Genomic DNA, 22,371 nt, shown 5'->3' on the forward strand with positions numbered 1-22,371 from the left:
TACGCTCACGCAAGCCAACAACATCATATGATAGGGGCAACTATCACCTTTCCGAAAGTGGTATTGGTTTGAGTGGGCGTACTTTGGTTCGCGTGTAAAGGGCCTTAGAATGTTTGTTTACAAATGCTTTTGTGCCGTTATCAAATGTTATGCCTGATATGATGATTTTGGAATTCCGCCGCTTTCAAATGTTAGTCTAGAATTTTACATAATTATATCCAACCCTGTAAACACTACTTGTTTGTCTTCTAATGCTGTCAGTTGTTAGCTGTCAGAAGGCTCATGAATGACGGATGACAAATGGATCCAAAATTTTTCACGTCTTTATCACTCGTCTGGAGGATAGTGCAGTAAAAGATTTTCAAAGTTCTCGATTATTTTACTATTAAAATCATGTAAATTTGTGGTCATTCAACAGTGGAAAAGCCGAAGAACGTAAAGCCGTACAAGGATGGCAAGTGCTAGCGAGAGTTCCGATGAATTCTTCGATGCCGAGGAAGATCACACGACGTCCAACACTCCCAGTGGCAGTGGCAAGTGAGTAATCGAATACTTAGGTGGCATCAAAAACAAGAGAAAAATATCCATAAACAAGAGTCTTAAATTTGTGCAAATATTTCATGGATTTATAAATATTTTAGTTTTTTTTTTCTATACTTGATAAATAGTTCTGTAACTGCCAGGTTTTCGTTTGGCTAAAAATAACTCAAAAATAAAATATCTAGGCCTAATGGTGCTCTAGGTAAAATACTTTTTTTTATTATTGTTTTGTTTTTTTCGTGGCTCGGTTAGCTTAGTTAGAAAAGAGGCAACTACAAAGCAATTCGACACTGGGGGCGGTGGGTTCGAATTCCGTACGGTGAAGGTTTTTTGCTGTGGGTTTTCTTGGCTTTCCACACGCAAAACTGATGATTCTGAAGAAAAAAAAAATTTGGCGCAAGTGTAAAGTTCTAGTTGAGACGTATAATAACCAAAAAGAACATTTCTAGTGACATCAATAATCAGTGCATTGATTTCAAATTAACAAGTTGGCAGTTTGTACTATCACAATCTTGTATGGCGCAATCGTTGATAATACTGAAAAGCGATATCCCATTTTTGATTCATGGTTCAGTAGGAAAGGTCATTGAAATTCAACGTTCAACGTGCGCAATTTATGAGTAAAACGAAAGAAGATAACGAATGTTGCGTGTTTCTACTTTCATTACAACGTGAATGATGTATTTCACACTGTTTTAGGAAACGACCACCGAAAATACATACTGAGGCGGAGTTTCAGTATCCGGACCCGGTGGTAAAGGAAGCTGAAAAGATTAGTCCAGGTCAACTATTAAACCAAAGATCGCCAGCTGGTCAACAGTCGCAGCAGGTTATTCCTCAACACCACAGTCGCGAAGAATACAAGTTTGTTGAACCTACTAAAGTGGTAAGTTTGGTGATAAATAGTGGAATTTAGAGTAAGTAGTGTTTTTGAGTTATGCTGCTGATTTAAATTTTACAATAGCATGGTTTTTTACCTCGAATCTAAAACGTATTGTTGGTCCTTTTCTATTCTTAACTGAGTAATGTCTACCTTATACTTTCTGAGTCGTGTTGATGAACACATTTTGTTCATCGGGAAGGGATCGACGGTTCATATGTATAGGGATGGTTATATCATCTACCAGAGCAGCGGCAATACACACGAGGTGGGTACAGCTTTTATCGTGATGGCGAAATGCAAAAACGCGTGATTGGATGTTGGTCAATCCACAACAGAATGTTCAAGTTGAAGATCAAAGGCCGTTTCTTCAATGTTAGCATTATAAACGTGTACACTACCCATAATCGAATAACAGTTCCATATGGATAGGAAATTAGGCAACGATGGGATTGATATGCGATTATGGGCAGTACAGCCCTCACCTAGAAAGTGACGATGACGGTAAGGACGCTTTCTACGCGCAGCTGGAGCGAAAATACGACTACTGCCCAAGCCATGACGTCAAAATTTTTATCGGAGATCTCAATGCTCAGGTTGGCCAGGAGGAGGAATTTAGATCGATTATAGGAAAGTTTCACACACACCAGCTTACGAACAAAAACGACCTCAGACTCATCAATTTCGCCGCCTCCAAGAATATGGCCTTACGTAAAACCTACTTCCACCACAGTCTCACATATGGTACATCTGGAGACTACCTCAACAGACCGACTCACAAACCGAGCACGTTTTGATTGATTGAAGTTACTTTTCGGATATAATCAACGTCAGGACCTATCGCGGCGCAAACATCGATTCGGTCCACTACCTTGTGATGATAAAAGTGCACCAAAGACTTTCCGTTGTAAACAACATTCGATACCGACGGTACAATCTAGAACGACTCAAGCTACCCGAAGTCGCAACTGATTACATGCAAAGCTTCGATGCAGCATTGCCAGATGAGAGAGAGCTGATTGAAGGTCCCCCTTTAGGACTGTTGGAGTAGTATCAAAGCAGCCATCAACAACGCAGCAGAAGGTGCCGTTGGGTTAGTGGAGATAAATCGACGGAACGATTGGTTCGACGAGGAGTGTCGGACGATTTTAGATGAGAAGAACTCAACGTGGGCCAGCAAGGGATCCGTCAAAATGTGGAGTGATACAAACAGAAGCGAAGCTAGCAAACTTATCTTTTCCGGGATAAGAATTAAGCACTACCTGGAAAAGTTGGAGTGCAGAGAAATGGAGCAGCTGTATCGTTCTCAAGAAACGCGTAAGTTACCAAAAACAAAACTCAACACATCCCGCAAAGGCTTTGTCCCGCAAGCCGAAATGTGTCGGGTTAAGTATGGAGGTATATTGACAGATGAACGCGAGGTGATTGAAAGGTGGAAGCAGCACTATGGAATGGTTTCGGTACGGTGGACGAAGGAGACATGCCAACTCTCACGATAAGTGATGTTAAGGATGCTATCAAACAGCTTAAGGGGAAGTTTACTGGCCCGAAAATAAAAATTTAGTTTTGGCACGTTTTTATTTTTCTAAAAATATTGGGAAAAATGATCAAAAATCCAAGAAAATCAGTTTCTTCCTAAGATTCTTGACAAAAATTACATCTAAACATATTTTTTCTATCTCGTCACAAAAAATGGACTCTCAGCAAAACCGAAAAGTCGATGTTTTGTGGTTTTTTGAGTCAATCTTTATGCCTTGATTACTAACAAAAACAGTTTTATCACGTGAATTTTCCTTAGAAAATTAGAAAAAAATAAGATTGTTTTAGATTTTTGATATCTTTTTCCAAAATATTTAGAAAAATCGAAACGTAATTATGTTTTTCGGAGCGGTAAACTTCCCCTTAAGAACAACAATTTAGCTGGTAAGGATGGTATCGGAGCGGAACATATTAAAATGGATCCGGATAAATCTGCATCAACTATGAGTCTGGATCTGGGATACATAACAGCTACCAGAGGAGTGGAAAGAGGGAGTAATACCAACCGGTGGAAACTAACGATTTTAAATTGCCTATTGGTTCATCTATAAGCGTACCCTATTCTAGTCAAAATTCTAGTACTACACTATGTTTGTTTTGATTCGCTATGAAAGTTTGACAGATAAAATGAGGGGTTCGTGAATTTTCTTATGTTTCGAGGAGTGCAACGATTTGCTAGGGACCGAAGATAGTACCAGAGCTGAGCCAAAAATTACAAGGGACAGCCCTATGGAGGTAGAATGGGGTACGTTAATCGTTTGCTTGGGACCAATAGGCTAGTCAAGTAGTGAGCCAATTTAAAATCGTTAGTTTCCACCGGTTGGTGGTACCATAGAAGTAACTCTAAGACCAGAAGGTCCCAAAGAAACGTGCTCAACTTTTTGGCTCAGCTCTGGTACTATCTTCGGTCCCAAGCTAATCGATTCACCCCTCGAGATATAGGAAAATCCAATAACCCCTCGTTTTATCTGTCAAACTTTCATAGCGAATCAAAACAAACATTGCGTAGTACTAGAATTTCGACTAGAATGGGGCACATTAATCGTTTGCTTGGGACCAATAGGCTAGTCAAGTAGTGAGCCAATTTAAAATCGTTAGTTTCGTATTGATTGTTGGTGGTACTCTTGCCCCGTATAAAGTTAATTTTTAGGAATATATTTTTTGATGAATTAAAGAAAATATTTAATAATTTATTGTAATTAATATTTTAATCAACCATCAATAGTGACTTCTCAATGCTGAAATTGTGAAACAAAAAAATTGAATTTCATAAAACATTATTTTATAATGCCTTATTCTTATAAAAAACTAGCTTTTCAATACATCAATACAAAACAATTGTTTGCATTTTTTTACGACTTCGATAGAGATAGGATTGAAATGTTTTCATTTTTCAAAATATATTGAGGGTGGCACTTTTACCCCGGGTGACCTTCTTGCCCCTAGTTCCCCTACAGTAGCGTCATTTTGCACAAGAGTTATCCTGAAAGCAAAGGGCAATTAACGAGTTATTAACGAAACAGAAAGTCGATGAAGAGAATCGATCAAAATCATTTGCACCATAGAGGTAACTCTAATACTAGTACCACAGACAAACAGACGTAACTCTTCATTGTGTATCTTCGTTCATGCATTTAACGGTTGATTTGAATATTATCAGTTCCGCGAACTACTCGCCGCAGCGCTGGCATCGGATCACTTTGACGTTTCTATATATTCTATAGAAATTTTATGCAATATTGTTTACGAGTTAGCGAGCAAGCTTGTTTTCCGCGAGAAGCCAGATAGATGTCGTTACTGAGGTTATATGTTTTGAGATACTATGTTTTCAAGAACAAGTTTTTCAAAGAGTTACGTCTGTTTGTCTGTGCTAGTACACTGCATATAAAATTCACGTAATATTCACCTGAAAAGGTACGTAGATATTTTCCATCCTATTTTTCATGTGAATATTACGTGTTTTGGGAATGAAATCCTGTTCAAATGATGCATATAAAAATCAAAAGATTTTCACGTAAATTTTACCGGATCTACAGATAATATTCAAATTGGCAACACTTAAAAGTTACGTGAATTTCCAAGTAAGTTTCACAAGGTTTTACAGTTATGTTTAAGTGAAATTGTGGTAAATTTCGATTTATTTTTTCTTGAAATCTATGAAGCCAATTATTTTGGTAACAGATTTATTTTCAAAGTGTTTTATTAAAATAAAATTTGTCTTTAATTGATGCACCAGGAAAACCCAATAACCCCTCATTTTATCTGTCAAACTTTCATAGCGAATCAAAACAAACATTGCGTAGTACTAGAATTTCGACTAGAATGGGATACGTTAATCGTTTGCTTGGGACCAATAGGCTAGTCAAGTAGTGAGCCAATTTAAAATCGTTAGTTTCGTATTGATTGTTGGTCTTACGCTTGGCGTGTTCAGTGTAGGTGACAGCATCATGGATCACATTTTCCAGGAACACCTTCAGCATACCTCGGGTTCCCTCGTAGATCAGACCGGCGATACGTTTGACACCGCCATGGCTAGCCAGACAACGGATAGCGGGCTTGGTAATACCGAAGACATTATATCAAGAAGACTGGCAACTTTGCCAAAATCCAAGCGACAGATACAATAGCGCTGCGCTTGAGTGAAGGTGGAAGCAACGCATAGAAAAATGAGCAAATACACCAACCTTTCTTCTGAAGATGTAATCTTTGCTATCAAATTCGTTCGAAGCATTTACCTTTGAGCGGCAGATGACGCGTTGTACCTGTCTCATCGCGTTCATATGAGAAAATGGAAGAGTTGCCAGTCTTCTTGATTTGTTGTCTTCGGTTTAAGTCAGTAAAGAAATTGCTGTCTATATCAGTAATTTATTTGTTTACCTTTAATTTTTTCTGAGTTTTTCATTAAATCTATTTCAGCATTTTGATGAATATGTCAGTAAATGTCAGTAAAAAAAAAATAAATAAATGTTTATTTACTGGTAGTTAAAGATTCTTGATTTGTTTCCATGCGATGGGTAGGATTAAATTAATTCAAATTTTTACGGTGGTTCGGCCGGTTGGTGGTTTGCATGTCCACACACCAAATTTAAATCGCTGAAAATCAGCTTAATTATGCTGATTTTAGATTTGATGAAAGATCCACAAACGTTCCAGCAAAATAATACTGCTGAATTTTCCAGCAATTCCAACTTCTATCAAAATGACAACATTTTACTGAAAATCAGCAATAATTTCAGCAATATCTCTTAACTGAATTTAAAAAAAAAATCTGATATTTGGAAGCATTTTGCTCTTTTGCTGATAAAACTATTAAACTCGGTAAATCAAATTCGTTTTCACTAGGAGCGTCCAGCTTCTGTGATCGTTGATACAAATATACAAATAATAAATACAAACTCGGCGGGCTCTTTTTTCATGTATAATATATTGAATATATCCAGTATTGGAGCCAGTGCCTTTACCTACATAATTTTATTTATTTATAGTTTTTTTAAGCTCTTCCTCCTCTTGCGGTGTGGAAGGTGTTGTACGAATTCAAAAATACTTGCGACTGTGATGCTGACAGCTCTTTTGTATGACAGTTTATGTTAGCTGAATTTTTCGGTAAAAATATCGTTTGCTGTTTTCAGTAAAGCATTGGTTCACTGATCATGATCCAGAACTCCGTTTTACTGATATTAAAAACATAAATTTGGTGTGCACGCGGCTTCATGGCTTAGCTGAATATTTCCCGCGAACACGGAGCCAGATGTCAGTGTGCTTTGCTCAGAAATTTTATTGTTTTTGCTATGGTCATTCATGTCGGTTTGTCGGTAGTCCTACGTCAAAAGTTGAGCACGTTTCTTCGGGACCTCTATGGTAATACGCCCAATATACAAAAAGGGTGACCATTAGAACACAGACAAACAGACATACCTCTTAGAAGAAAATTCTTCAGAAAATATCGTCAAGCGTATTTTGCATGCGCACTAGCACCATCTATCATCAACATTCCCAAGCATTGATGTGAACTAGAGCATCCCTCGTTCATACCATTTTTTCACCAGTTGCTTTTCCGTCGTTCTGTCAACGCGTCAGCTGTGTTGAATAAAAACAAAACAGATGGAAGTCAGTGATGTCGGTTTTACTAAATTTTCCGTAGATCTATAGAATTGATTGAATTCTGCAGAAATAAGGATCCATAGGAAAAATTCACAGAAGCTAAGACTTTTTTAGGGATTTGTTTTGTTTGTTTAGTGTGCTTTTTCTTTTGCTGGAATCAAGTTTTTAAACGAGGTAATGCATCACTAATTAGTGCCCTTTCTACCACTGCTCATCACTTTAATGTGTGTACAGCAAAAAATATAATATGTATCAATCAATGAAATTCATTGTGAAGTATTGAACATCAATAAGGGGCTGTTCATTAACTACGTAGACAGTTTTTTTATTCTTCACCCCCCCCCCTCCTCCTGCATAGACAATTGTCCATATAAAAAATTTAAATTTGTATAGGCCGTGGATGATTGCCCCCCCCCCAAGCTGTCTACGTAGTTTATGAACAGCCTCTAACTGGTAAAATTGGTGAAAGTTGATAGAATATTACAGTCATCATCATGATTTGTTCTCGAATTCTGTGTTAATCGTACAGCGTAATATTAGGAACGGAATGACTAATGTGCAGCACTTTTGATGTAATATTCAACATTTTTTTTTTCTGTATTCGTCAGATGTGGTATGTGTCTCCAGTGGGATGCCTTGACCACTTATCATTTTCAAGAGCTGACATCTACTAACTAGACGTGAAAAAGAACTGGCATCACTGATAAGTTCAAAATTTTGTGGCTTGCGCAATGCTTCAGTGGCGCCACCATGACAAATGCAGGCACATTCCCAACTAAAAAATTATTTGCGATGAATGTGATTTTGAGTGTTATGTCTGTTTGTCTGTGATTAGAATGTGAGAATTACCGGGGGATCATTATTCTCAACGCAGCCTACAAAGAGCTTTCCCAGATAATTTTACCGCCACCTATCCACACTAGCAAGCTGATTTATGGGAAGTTATCAAACCGGTTTTGTGGACGGGTGATCGACAACGACCAGACCAAATCTTTACGGTGCGACAGATCCTCTAAAAGTGTCGCGAATAATAAGTCTCTACGCACCACATATGTATCGTTTTTAAAGCCGCCTACGATACTATTGACTGTGAAGAGCTATGGAACATTATGGACGATAACGGGTTTTCCGGGAAACTGGCTATGGCTAGGCTATGATGGATGGCGTACAGTGCTGTGTGAAGATATCGGGTGTGTAATCGGACTCGTTTAAACGTGCAAAGGACTTCGACAAGGCGATGGTCTTTCCTGAAACGTGCGGGCTTTAACATGCGGGCAGGATCTTCAATATATCCAGCCAGTTCATTTGCTTCGCTGATGACGTGGACATTGTCGGAAGAACGTTCCTGACGGCTGCTGAGCAGTACACCAGGCTGAAACGTGAAACAGAAAAGGTTGGATTCAAGGTAAATACGTCAAAGACTAAGTATCTGTTGGCTGGAGGAATCGAGTGCGATAGAGCTTGCATAGGTAGAAGTGTGATAATCGACGGAGATGAGTTGAGAATTTATGTACCTCAGATCATTGGTGACGTCGGATAACAACTGAAGCAGAAAAATTACTCGGGCAAATAATTTTTTTGTTTTCAAATTCGCGTGAATATAAATACATACAATTATCCGACGTTAAACATTGACCACCAGTGATCATAATCCATGTGACGCAGTCAGCCGTGTGTGTTCATCTGTTTAGTGTATGTATTTACCTATTCATTGGAGCTTTTTTTTATTCTTACATGGGCTATATCGACTACATAGAGCCTGCGGATGTTGACGAATAAGTTCTAAACTCTAAACTCTAGACATCAACGCGACTCAGAAATATATAAATGGCACTGCATATGGTGTCTCTGTTTGACAGTTTTAATACAATAACACGTTGAAAAGATTAATTGGTTTGCTTCTCTTATCGCATAAATTACTTCTTTTACTTGTAGTACGGTAGACAGCGATTTCACGAACTGCGTCAGTGCATGCAAAATGACGAAGACGAGAATCCTGGCAATACACTAACACCTGATTCGCAGGTATGGTACCGAAAAACTAAAACGATTAAGATGTTCTCCGCTCCAAAACAACTTTCACCTTACCTGCCTAATTTACCTTTGACCGAGCACCCGAACTATGTGCACTATTAATAGCATTCACGTGTAATGCGAAGAGTATAGAATTACTTCCCTCAAATAAACACATGCGAAGCCGGTGCCAGGTGTGTAGGTAATGGCAGTGACAATGTCAACCGTAACCAGTTTTCAAATAGTGTAAAGTGAAAATGCAGCAAGCATGAAATTTCGTTTGTTCTCTCTCTCGCATACGTTTGCAGAACTTATCACGCTGTTGGGTACTTTACCTTGTTCGCTGCTTTAATTTATGCGTGTTTCCTTCCGGGTGCACATGGCCAGTTTGGAGTAGAGACCTAGTTTTGTTTTGTATAGTTGTAGGGGGATTTATGTGACTTTTCCTCTGCATTTCACAGAACAGTTCAGTGGAAGGTGTCTACACATCGACTCGCACCACCCACCCATTCAGAGTGATCGAAGGCGATGCACTGAGCATACAGAGCATGACTTCGTTAGGACGTGTCGGACGAATCCTTGCCGGAAGTGCCAGTGTGGATGCCAGTGGTAAGGATTTTTTTAGATTTAGAATATCACACGTGACCAACATGCCATTCTATTTTTAGGACTGAGTGTAGGCAAAGATTCGATATATCTTGCCTCGACATCGTCCGCCCCGCAATCATTGATAGCGGTTCCTTCATCGTCATCAAGAGACACACAACTTAGCGGTAGTTCATCTATTCCATCGAGTAGTGGTGGTGGTGGTGGTGGTGGTGGTGTCGGTGCGGGTACATCAAGTGCTGAGAACGTAAGCACAGGTAAATATGATTCTAACGAAGAAGCACGACGCCAACGACAAGAAAACGCATCTCCTAGTGGTAACGATAATGAGTACCGAATTAATATGAATGTTCCTCTGCAAGGTAAGTGTTTATAGAAAAATGCATAAGTGTTATCAGTGTAAAACTTGCATGCCATTGATTGCTTGATAATTTTGACAATCTGCCTGAAAATGGTCAGAACCTAGCATTAGTTTTTTCATGATTTATGTTCAACCGCTTGAATTCCCATTGATCACAACTGGATATTTTATATTTGGGCACAGCACAGTATATGATATTTCAAAACTCGATTATTCGGCGTTTGGGCACCAATTTTTAGCACAACCAATATTGGTGATATTATCAAGCAAAATACGGCACATCATTAACTAGAAAAATATTAAAATTTCACGCACTCTATTCTAAATTTTTCCTGTTCCGACATGGTTAACTATTGATTTACAAAATGTTGCATTTTCAGAACCGGATGTAATAGCTAGCACTAAACTTGCGCACTCCAAAACAACAGACAGTTTGATATGTTCCGGCCCAGTGGCGCCGCCACGACGGAAAAAGAAAACCCGAAAGTTGTCGAGCAGTTCCTCGGAACAATTCAATATGAACGAAGGTCTGAAGCTTCCACCGGCAGACAGTTCTTCCACGGAGTTAACGGTTAAGCTGCCATCGGTTCACACTGACCGTAGTTCGGAATCTTCTTCAGCTGGAGCAGTCGGTGAGTGCCAGGCTCTTCCTAGTCCGGCGACGTTAGAATCAATTACAAGGGAAATTGAAAGTTCTTTTAAAGGACCAACGGTGGCCGTTGCTAATGGTAGTCCTGCGATAAGTGCCACTGGAGAACCCAGCGGGGAACCACGCAAACTGTTGACCGGATCTATGGGGCGAATATCGCACTCATTAGGGAACAGTTCAATGTCAGTTAACTCAAAGCCTAGTCCATCGAATAGTGTGAAAAGCAATTCGGCTCCTGCTCGGGTTAGCTCGATAGATCCATCGCAGGGATTGAATATTTATAAGGCGACAAAGGGACAATATGTTGTAAAGCCGACGGACGGTGCCTTCAACAAAGCAGAAGGCCCGTCGCGAGAAGAAATTGAACGTGTTGAAAGAATACGACAAGAAATAATGGGAAAAACAGCATCCACTAGAGCTAGTTTATCGGGAACAGGAACGAATAGTCTTGGAAGTGGAACAAGGTACAGCTCATCGCTTGCGAAACATATACATCTGAAGGAGCGGAGAAAATCTGCTGGCGATGAAGACATGTTCAAACAATTGAACATTTATGTTAAAACTAGAACGGACTCCGGTAAGCAATTGACAGATATGGAAATTCTGGAACAAATTCCGGTGAAAAATTTGGACACTGGTGAAAATTTCCCACTGTCCGCAGTTGAAGAGAAGTTACCACAGTGCATCAATCCTCTTTCGTTGCATATAATGCGACTAACAAGCCATATTCCGGAATCGGATGAGGAATCTGTTGGACCTCCACCTGGTTCAGAAGCTCCCCCAGGATACGAGGAGGACCTAGAAATCGAAGAAGAAGGAGGCCGGCTGAAGAAGAAAACGGCAAAAATAAAACGATTCTTCCGGTCAACGGCCAAAAAGACAGTAGATAAAGCAAAATCAATCGCATCGGAGGTATCCCATGCGAGGCACAAAGAAGACGTTGCTGATATTGAAGACGTGATGAATCCTGAGCAAAATATCAAAATTAAGGCATCCAGTACCAACAAAGGACCTTACGAATTTGCAAAACTACAACATGTACAGGACCTTTCCGGAGAGCACACGGGTGCTGTGTGGTGCATGAAATTCAGCTCATGTGGTCGCCTCCTTGCAACTGCCGGTCAAGATCGTGTTCTTAGAATCTGGGTGCTAAAGGATGCCTATTCATTCTTCCAGGATATGCGCACAAAATACAACGCTGCTGATCAGAAATCCTCTCCTACACCGTCACAGGAATCACTAGTCTCACACCACTCAGCGGAGGAAGCTATCGCCTTGGCTATGGCAGCTGAAAAATCTCCCGGTCCTTTCATGCCCAAATCCTTCTGCACATACTCCGGTCACACGTCCGACTTGTTGGACGTCTCTTGGTCTAAAAATTACTTCATCTTGTCCAGTTCGATGGATAAAACCGTACGGTTGTGGCATATTTCCCGTAAAGAATGTCTTTGCTGTTTTCAACATATCGATTTCGTGACGGCTATAGCATTTCACCCACGTGATGATCGTTACTTCCTTAGTGGCAGTTTGGATGGCAAGCTCAGATTGTGGAATATTCCTGACAAAAAGGTAGCTTTGTGGAACGAAGTGGATGGACAGACAAAACTTATTACGGCTGCGAATTTCTGTCAAAATGGGAAATTTGCTGTTGTCGGATCCTACGATGGGCGGTGCTTGTTCTACAATACTGATCAGTTGAAATATCACACACAGATACATGTTCGCTCGACTAGGGGAAAGAATGCCATCGGTAGAAAGATCAGTGGAATAGAACCGATGCCTGGTAAGTAAATGTGTAGAAAGGCCTTACGCACGCGAAGCTGTTTTTGTTAATTAACTGGATTTTTTGTTATAGGTGAAGACAAAATTCTTGTAACATCAAACGACAGTCGAATTCGCTTGTATGACCTGAGGGATCTGAACTTGAGTTGCAAATACAAGGGTTATTTAAATGTATCCTCGCAGATCAAGGCGTCTTTCTCGCATGACGGCAAGTATATCATATCCGGTTCGGAGAATCAGATGATCTATATCTGGAAAACGCATCATGATTATGCTAAGCTAAGTTCGGTCAGTATAGCTTTGTTAGGACATAAGAGAGTAAACAAATTGACATTGACGGTCATTGTATTACAGGTTCGACGCGATCGTAGTGACTTTTGGGAGGGAATCAAAGCCCACAATGCTACAGTTACTTGTGCGATATTTGCCCCTCATCCAGAGGCTATCATCAAACCGGAACCGGACGATGCAATCAGTGTGGACAATGTAAGTTTTGTAAATTCAATTGACGATCTGTTGTTTAATGAACTTTTTTTTCATATGCAGATCTCCATTACTCACCCGGCCGATCCACTGGTGGAACAACGGAAGAAGGGCTGTGGTGGATACGTTCTGGTAAGTGCGGATTTCAATGGTTGTATCAAGGTGTTTATCAATAAGACCAAGCCGAAGCATAGCAGCTTACCTTACACAGCTATTCTCGATTAATGGATGCTAATTCTATGACTACTGGGGGATAGTATCCTTAACTTGTAGAGTAAAATCAAACAATATTCGCTAAATCACAGAACGGAGAACACTAAAGTCAAGAAAGCACAGATGCACGGATGATGATATTATGACATAGGTTTTGCTAAATTGTTTCGCTGATTATTAATAGCGACTTGTTCGAGGTACACTCAACAACACCAAATAACCTTAGGACTAGCTAGCTGGACGTAACACACGCTATTACAATTTGGGTAAATAAAATGAATCAAAATGGGAAGTGCAGTTACAGTGAAGAAGAGCGCGTTTTACGAAAAAAAAAAAAACAATTTCTTATTGTAAGAGTCCGTACTTTTCGTTGAAGGGTTTTGTGTTGTTCCTCAACCTGATTTGTGTCTTGTTCAATGTTGAAATGTTGTAACGCAACGGAGAAAACAGCTTTTTGCGTAGATCTTCCCCTGTTGTTAATCTCGTAAACTTAGTGCGCACATTTATAATTCTGTCTTTCCGTATCTCCTGAAGTCCTCAATAATATAGTTTCCACTTCCAAAGCCTGTGTATCAAGCAAGGTGTATTATAGGTTCGTTTAATTGTGAAGCTTATGGTTTTGATATAGGTAGTTGTATTTTTGGGATAATTAAGGAAGATAACAATGTCACTAACGAAGAAACCGATGTGTCTGTCATAACGTGAAGACGTATAGAATGCATGAATCAGAAAAGAGCAACCGTGTAATATTCAAATTTACTGTTACAAACTGTGTAGATCATCAGACAACGTTTACCTAATTTATTAATGTGTATATATATATTGAATCTAAAAATTTGATATATTGTTGTACTTTGTTATTTTTTTGAAAATATGAGAAAATCCACTTACTTAATATTAGTCTAGTAACTCAACTGGTTGAAATGCCACGTTTCTCGCAAAGGTGGGCGCACAACAAGGCGAGATTTATGATAGAAGAATTTCACATGATGAATTTTTCCCATTAGTACGTCAGAGTTCTCTTTTAAGTTGGCAAAACGATTGGACAAATAATTCTCTTGGGCGGTGGTTACATTCCATTATTCCAAATGTTTCTTCGAGAGCGTGGTTCAAAGGTCTGGATGTAAGTCGGGGATCCATTCGAGTGATGTCAAGACTTATGTCCAACCAATACTCGCTAGACGCACATCTCTATAGAATAAATCTCGTTGACAGCAATATATGTAGGTGCAGAACCGGTTATGATGACATCGATCACGCAGTTTGGACGATGCAATGGTATTGCCCGGGTAATGACGCCTCCAGAGCACGACTATTGGATACCCTAGTGGCCCGAGGTAGACAACCCTTCCGTGAAGTAAGAGATGTATTGGGAACACGTGATCTTCCCTACATGCAAGCGATCTACGAATTCCTTTGTTTGTCTGATGTTAGAGTTTGATGTGACTATCCCCTCCTTTCCAAACAATTTCCCGCCATTGTGTCCCAGTCTTATTATCTTCCTGTTCCTGTGCTACTTGCCCCTGACCAGTCAGGATTTGGTCAACCGTCCGAGAGTAGTATCTGAAGGAGGCTTCAGAAACCAGTTTCCTACCTAGATCCTTCCAATTGAAATTGTTACCCATTTACCTCGAGCCCGCCACGAGTAATTGGTACCCAATACTAAACTAGAAATACTGCTATTTAAAATGTAAATCAAACATTACTGATTTTGGCTCCGCAAAGTGTCACACACGACTGAGCCTAGTAAATAAACGAACTAGTTAAAAAAAAATGCCACGTTTGTCGTTCCGATTTGCATATCCATAGTTAGTACTCCCAGTTTTTAGACATTTATCTTTCATCTGAGTAGAAGTGACTCTCTCTCTGAGTTAGTCTCATTGGCCGTGTAGAATAGGTCTAGTTAATTTGAAATACATTGTCAAAAAATGGCACCTTATATTTCGGCGAGATGTCTTGTAAAAGCTAACAATTTTAAATTATGTTCCACACTAGCTGTCAAGTAAAAGTAAATAATTAGAAGTAGAATGACGAATTAGAAAGCTGAAAGTTATAATTGAGGAAACCTTTCCGAAGCGTGCTGGCTGCCTACACCATACGGTGAGGTAAAGGTAGACAACGCTGAAGAAATACAAGTTCTAATGAGGAACTCATATTATGTAGTGGCAAAATGATTGAAAGTGAAGAATACCCAATGAGGCCTTGTAACGTGCCAGTGCGGTGTTACTCCCAACACTGATGAGACCCCCGTCTTCAAGCCTCAGGGTCTGCTAACGATCGTAACAATTCCACGAACCAAGAAAACACTTTCGATCACTACGGATAAACTCCCACTTTATTCGCTTTTGGTTTACACTTTACGGACGGTCTAGAACTTGACGTCTCTCACTTCCTTACTGGTCTACTCCTACCTTGCGCTGATACTTTTATCTTCGCTGTCTTCGGGGTCTCTTCACCTGCCGCTGCTCCTGCTTCTCCTCGTTGGCCAGGGGTTGCCGTTCTACTTGACTCCCTGCTTCTCGCTTCGCTTGTGTTTCGGCTGCAGCTTTCAGTGGACCCTTTCACCTGTCCCGTGCACCCCTCGAATATGGTGACGGACTCGAGGCTTCAACGGGGTCGTGGAACAGTTGGCCTGCCTGGTTTCGTGACGCACACGGTTTACTATCGGGGAACAGGTTAGCGATCGTCGATTCAGACACCGGCGTTTGGCGTGGTCGGTTCTACAAACGATGAACGGTATACCGTAAGCTTTACGGTGAAACCGCGAGATCCTGTGGGCGCGATGGAGAATTCTATATGGCGGTTAGTTACCCGAGCAAAAGTGAAGATCAAATTGAAATCAATATTTGCTGTTATGATGTTACTTATTTTAAATACTCCAGTTGATCTCATTTTGGTTGACTTAAAGGTTAACTCAGCAAAAATGAGAGCAAAATGTTACACTGTTGAATCAAACGGAAAACTAATCCTGCCATCGATTAAATCAATTTATTTTTTTTTTTTCCTTTGGTTTGTTTTTTTCCGTCGATCTTGTTTTCCGTGCTGAGCACCAATGCTACCAACGTGCCAGGAAGGCAGCTCCCACACCTGGACCCTACCTATCGACCCATCAACTCATGAACCGGGGACCAACGGCTTTACTTCCCATCCGAAGGAAGGCGTGATCAGAGATGTTATGCCTCAGAACATCCCGGCGGCGCCGACTGGGATTGAACCCAGGTCTGCTGGGGTGAGAGTTAATCACGCTTACCACTACACCACCGGCGCCGTTGATTAAATCAATTTGATTACTGATTTTGCATTCATGTTGTTTAACTGAATACGGGCCTGGTGTAAATGGTTAGCATCCATCCATCCATGCTTCTCACGCTGAAAGACTTAAGCTCAAATCTCACCCCGGGCAAAACACAAACGACCTAAAATGTGTTATACAAAATAAATAAACAATAATCGTTAGTTCAACAACAGATGAACTTAAATTAAATTTTAAACAAGACGTTAACAGCAGAACTTAAAGTTAAGTTCTTTTTATTTAAAAAGTCTTGACTGCATAATGAAAGCACACTATGATATCAGACTTCTGTCTCGGCAATTGAAATCAAAATTAGTTTTCATTATGCAAACTTTATTATCGATTTGCTTTCATTTTGTTGACCGACTTTGCTCGGGTAGGCACACGATCGGTTCTCAGTAGACGACGGTCGGGTCTGGGTCCGGATTTTTTTGGTGACTGTAATTACCTGGATGTTCAACGGTACGTGGCAGCTTTCTCTACGCTTCCTTTCTGTTTAACTCCACTTTACTATCACATGAATAGAAAATTCTGCTTTTCGCCTATTTCTACTTGACTTTTCTGTATAGCTTTCTTGCGACTATCGTCTGCATAGATCACCAGGCTAATGACTGTGCCTCTTGGTGAACGATGACCCCGAACCGTGGCCGTTGAACCGTCGTACGTGCCATGATTTCTCCTCGCAATAGTCCCCATTACGCCACCCCTATGGCCGTCTTACATTTTATAGGGAAGTGTCTCCTACTGGCTGCGTTCGTGGTGATTCTGGGACGTTCTACCTTTTACAAATATGCAAACCTTTTCTTGGAGTTTAATATCAAAATATACAAAACCTACACGTGATTAATCTAACCAACCTTCGATGCGACACTTACACTTGTTACAGCCTTAAAAACAGTGATCCAGGCGTTCCCTGACATGTTCAGGGTGCTGCTGCAGAAATATCTAGTCACTTCCCGGTTGGAGGCGAACCAGCCTAAGGCTGAAAGCCTCCTAAATAAAGCTAAATAATAATAATAGTCACTTCCCAAATATATGTAAGAGAAACAAATTAATATTCACGCAGAGAAATGATGTTTGAATTCAAATAGATATACTTTTGACTCAGGGCCTAATATGTTTTTGGTAGTTATTCAAATACATTATTCTATTAATTCAACAAAAATATGTTTGAATCAACAAACCGGTTGTAGAGTCGATAATCCGTTTGTTAATTCTAAAAACCATTTTGTTGATTCAAAAATATGTTTTGTTGGAATAGTGATACAATGTTTTGAATCAATAACAAAATACATTAGGCTCTGAAACAAAAATCCATTTTTCTGCGTATTGTTGTCGAAACCAGGAATGCCTCCAGGGGATCCTGATGAAATGTGTGTAGAGCGAGCATGGTTTATCGAAGATGCAGTTCAGATTTCGGTAAGGTAGATTGGCGTGAATCGCGGAAGCTTTGCTGTTCCCTGACTACTTATGCAGGATTCTGAAAAGCTATTTTAAGCTGGTCTACAAGACATAGGAGTGTCTGGACCTAAAGAATGCAAAGGTAGTGTTGTTTGAATTCATAGTGTATGAATCCGCATTATAAGACATCTATCTATGTAGTTAGTTTTAATTAAAAAATATCCTAATACATTTATTAACATTGTTCTTGATTTCCTTCTGCTACTGAATGGGATAACCTCAATCGCGCGTAATCTATTGTTTGATTAGTGGCTATTGATTTATTTTATTTCGATTGTTTGTAAAAGTTGACTACACAGATATAGATAATTTAATTGAGTTTTACTATGTCATGTAGATGATTTTTTTTCCTTTCCGTAGTTTTGATCCTGTAATATCAGATTGTGACCAAATGTAGTGCAACTTGTTTCAAAAAATGAAGAGAGTAAAAATGGGGGCATTAAAAGTTCTGTTCCGAACGCGTAGAAGTAAAATTTAATGAAGTCGTAAGCAGGGCCGAATTCGAGGAAGAGCAAAGGCGGCAATTTCCCCGGGCTCCTTGGCCATAAAGGCTGAGCAAATATTTGTTGTATTTTTTAAGTTTTCATATTTTTTTCTGCTAATGCCAATAATTTTTATTTTACGTTCACTCATAAAGTTTACTTCTGAACCCCTGCGCTTTGGTCAGAGAGTACGAGAGAGTGATTGCCGTTAGATTAAAAGCTAAATTAAAAGTGCCTGAGATAAATGCAAGTACTTTCGTGGATTCCTCCAAGTTGCGATAGTGAAGATATAATCACAGGCGATTTTAATGGTCAATTAAACTGTTTCTTAGTTGTTAGTTCCGCCACCTGTGGCGCGCATAACCAATACCCTTGCGTTTGACCTTTACACACTACAGCCAACAATCAATATGAAACTAACTATTTTAAATTGGCTCACTACTTCACTAGCCTATTGGTCCCAAGCAAATCGACTAACGTGTATCTTATTCTAGTGTAAATTCCAGTACTATATTATGTTTGTTTTTATTCGCTATGAAAGTTTGACAGATAAAATGAGGGGTTAGTGGATTTTCCTATGTTTCGAGGGGTGCATCGATTAGCTTGGGACCGAAGATAGTACCAGAGCGGAGCCAAAAAGTTGAGCACGTTTCTTCGGGACCTTCTGGTCTTAGAGTTACCTCTATGCTACAGCCATCTATTGAGTGTATTGCCCATCATAGTGTATACGACAGATGGCGGTAGTGTTTTAGCGGCAGTAGTGTTTTAGCACAAACGAAGTGACAGACGACTAACTGGCGAAGAAATCCATTAAAATAATGTGGTTCACTGTAATAGAATTTTCTTGGAAGCTTGTGCCATCATCCACCAGATGGGTTAGTTTTTTTGTTTTGATTTGAACAAAGTTGATTTTGTGTACAATGATTCTTTGACAGTGTGCAAAGAGTGTATCATTTTGTCATTTTTTTATGCATTTCAGTTTTGAGTAGAGTGAAAGAGATAGAACCAAAACATTCTAATACATTTGGTGAAAATGCTAGTACAATCCAGTAGTAGTGTTGCCATGTGGTACAATCCAGTAGTAGTGGTGTTGCCATGTGGTACACTGAAAAATTGAAATAGCAGGTTAGTCACCAAAGTTTTCGAGCCGCTCTCTCTGTCACTTCGTTTGTGGTTTTAGTATATGTACTATTAAGGTAACGTTAGGATACAAAATCAAAACATTGAGAAATATAACGCTTCACTTTCAGAAATGATTCACTTCGCAACCGATGAACCATTTTGACGGTCATATGAGTACCCAAATAACAATATAGTTCCAATATAGCTTTGCATATACTTACTTTGCTTGAGTGTGGTTAGTTGGGAAATCCGATGAAGCTATCACTTCTTGAAACTTTACCCTTTCGTATTTCTTTCATTCTCGTTTCGCACTTTGTGTATAACACCATCTCATACTAATCTCTACATTGATTCAATTATGTACGGAGCGCTCATTCCGAATGTTCGGTGGACCAGTGACTTGAGACACGAGGCACCTTCCAGATGACAATGGCAATACAAGAAAATTAGTTTTCGTTGAAGGAAGTATCACAACACAGGTAATTGCTATTATATATTTTTGCAGACAGTGACAGATAGTGGCCATAAAGATCTAGTGGATAGGCCGGGCAAAGGTGTTATATCCTAGACAAATGGTAAGTTGGTAGCACCATTAGTATATTTAAAATAATTATTAACCGCAGAAACTGTCTGAACTATCGCGTTGTTCATTACATACCAAGCAAAAACTCAATCATATTTTGTCGTTTAGTGTTGTAGTTTTGAGATGATTGATGACCCTGGAGGGATCGTTTTTGCTTAATGAGCAGGAAATCATGGGTTTACTCACAATCTCTCCCACAACAGAATAAACCGCCATCGCCGGGTTTCGAGAGCATAATGCGCCGTAATAACCAAAAGGAACTATTCCTTTCCTCTCGATTTTTCCGAAGTGCTTTCGAACCCGATCAAACTCCTCCACCGCAGCAATACATTGATCAGCTACCAAGATACGATATTCACCTGCAGCAGCTCATCTTCAGTCAAGACGCTATTCTCAAAGCCCTTTGCTCAGTCGATCCATTGAAAGGTCCAGGCCCGGACCGTATTCCACCGTCTTTCGTCAAGAACTGTGTAGCATCGTTGGCCACTCCCATTATGTCTATTTTCAATCGATCGCTTAAGGATGGCGTTTTTCCGGATGCCTGGAAGCTCGCCTCAATTACACCAATCTTCAAGTCTGGTAACATGCACAAAGTGGAAAATTACCGACCTATCTCGATCCTGAACTGCTTGGCCAAAGTTCTCGAAAGTCTTCTGCATGAGACGTTGTATCCAGCTGTTCAACCCATAATCTCAGAGTTTCAGCATGGATTTATGAAAAAGTGCTCGACAGTCTCTAACTTGATGACATACATGAACACTCTTATAGGTAGCATCGAGAAGCGTCAGCAAGTGGACTCCGTTTACATCGACTTCTCTAAGGCTTTTGACAAAGTCCCTCACGACCTAGCCATTATGAAGCTAAACCGCGTTGGTCTTCCACCGTGGATCGTTCGTTGGTTGAAATCATACTTATCATCCAGGAAGGCTTGCGTTAAGGTACGTGATTCCAGATCCGAGGTATTCCATATACCATCGGGGGTTCCACAAGGGAGTCACCTAGGACCTCTCATTTTCGTTCTGTTTATTAACGACGTGTGTGATATGCTAAGTTCATTGTTGTTTATTAATTTATTTGATAAGGCTCAACCGAATTAACTTTACAGAGCCGAGGATTCTTGGTCACTATACAATACATCTTAAAACTATAGTCAAAAGGTACAACACAATAAACACTTTATCTTCCGCTATCCAAAAAGCCTCCTCCATCAGAACTGGAGCCGCTTCCAGTAGTTTCATTGTATGGCAAATTGCTGTACGCCAACGAGGGTCAGAGCACGTCCATTGCAGCAATGGACGCAAAACGTGGTCAGCACTCACACACTCATCACGAATGCTAAGTTCATGTAAGTTGCTATATGCGAATGATCTTAAGCTGTACCGTGTGATCAAATCGATCGTGGATTGTTGCGCACTACAAGCTGATATAGAGCGATTGTCATCGTGGTGTCAGATGATTGGAATGCAAGCCAATGCTGCCAAATGCAAAGTGATTACCCTTACCCGCTCTCACTCTCCGATCATTTTTGATTACTCTATGAATCAATCGCCGCTGGAAAGGGTTAATGCCATTAAGGATCTTGGGCTCATCTTGGACAACAAACTACGGTTTAACGAGCACATATCCATGGCAGTTGCAAAGGCCAACTCCATGCTAGGATATTTGCGCCGCAATACTGCACAATTCGACGACGTGTACGCCCTGAAAGCGCTGTACTGCTTTATGGTCCGCAGTGTTCTTGAATATGGAGTACAAATTTGGGCTTTAGTTTGGGCTCCATATCATGCTGTTCATGTACTTCGCATCGAGAGAATCCAGAAACAGTTTATAAAGTTTGCATTACGACGTCTGCCATGGAAAAATTCCAGATAGCTTACCACCGTACGAGCATAGATGTGCGCTTATTGGACTGCAAACACTAACAAATTGCCGAGTCTTTCTCCAGAGGATGTTCATATTTGACATGATTAGAAATCATAGTGACTGCAGTTGTTTGCTCGGGAACATCAATTTCCACACTCCAGCTCGCCGTCTCCGCAACTATTACTTTCTGTGGACTCCCGGATATCGTACTGCTTACGGTTATAACAATCCTCTCGATAGATGTTCCAGACTGTTTAATGATGTGTGTGATGTTTTTGATTTTAATATAAGTATACCAGTTTATAAGAATAGGATTAAGTCACTTTAAACAGTCTGTATGGCTAAAATGTCAAAGATGGTGATTAAATAAATAAATAAGTAAACCATAAACCTTAAATGCA

General features: G+C 40.0%; 1 protein-coding gene across 4 annotated transcripts; it reads left to right on the forward strand.

The window, feature by feature from the left end:
* Positions 1–319: 319 nt before the first annotated feature.
* Positions 320–14,014, forward strand: LOC135700485 (WD repeat-containing protein 44). Of its 4 annotated transcripts, none has more exons than XM_065221004.1 (9): positions 320–537; positions 1,240–1,426; positions 8,996–9,085; positions 9,535–9,682; positions 9,742–10,041; positions 10,421–12,472; positions 12,545–12,759; positions 12,826–12,957; positions 13,018–14,014. In XM_065221004.1, exons 1-9 carry the CDS (start codon positions 452–454, stop codon positions 13,177–13,179), a joined length of 3,372 nt encoding a protein of 1,123 aa, XP_065077076.1. In that variant the 5' UTR covers positions 320–451; the 3' UTR covers positions 13,180–14,014. The 4 variants fall into 4 exon arrangements, with proteins under 4 accessions (XP_065077076.1, XP_065077077.1, XP_065077078.1 ...); XM_065221005.1 differs by having other exon boundaries at positions 1,240–1,423; XM_065221006.1 differs by lacking the exon at positions 8,996–9,085.
* The last annotated feature ends 8,357 nt before the right edge of the window (positions 14,015–22,371 follow it).

Source organism: Ochlerotatus camptorhynchus, unplaced genomic scaffold, assembly GCF_037179485.1.
Source record: "Ochlerotatus camptorhynchus isolate MF236.1 unplaced genomic scaffold, CSIRO-AGI_Acam_v1.1 ptg000137l, whole genome shotgun sequence".
NCBI lineage: Eukaryota > Metazoa > Arthropoda > Insecta > Diptera > Culicidae > Ochlerotatus > Ochlerotatus camptorhynchus.

Coding starts and splice junctions, on each gene's coding strand:
- LOC135700485 (XM_065221004.1), top strand. CDS start 452: ATGGCAAGTGCTAGCGAGAGTTCCGATGAATTCTTCGATGCCGAGGAA. Junction 9,086..9,534: donor CACTAACACCTGATTCGCAG/GTATGGTACCGA, acceptor TGCATTTCACAG/AACAGTTCAGTGGAAGGTGT. Junction 12,760..12,825: donor ATTATGCTAAGCTAAGTTCG/GTCAGTATAGCT, acceptor ATTGTATTACAG/GTTCGACGCGATCGTAGTGA.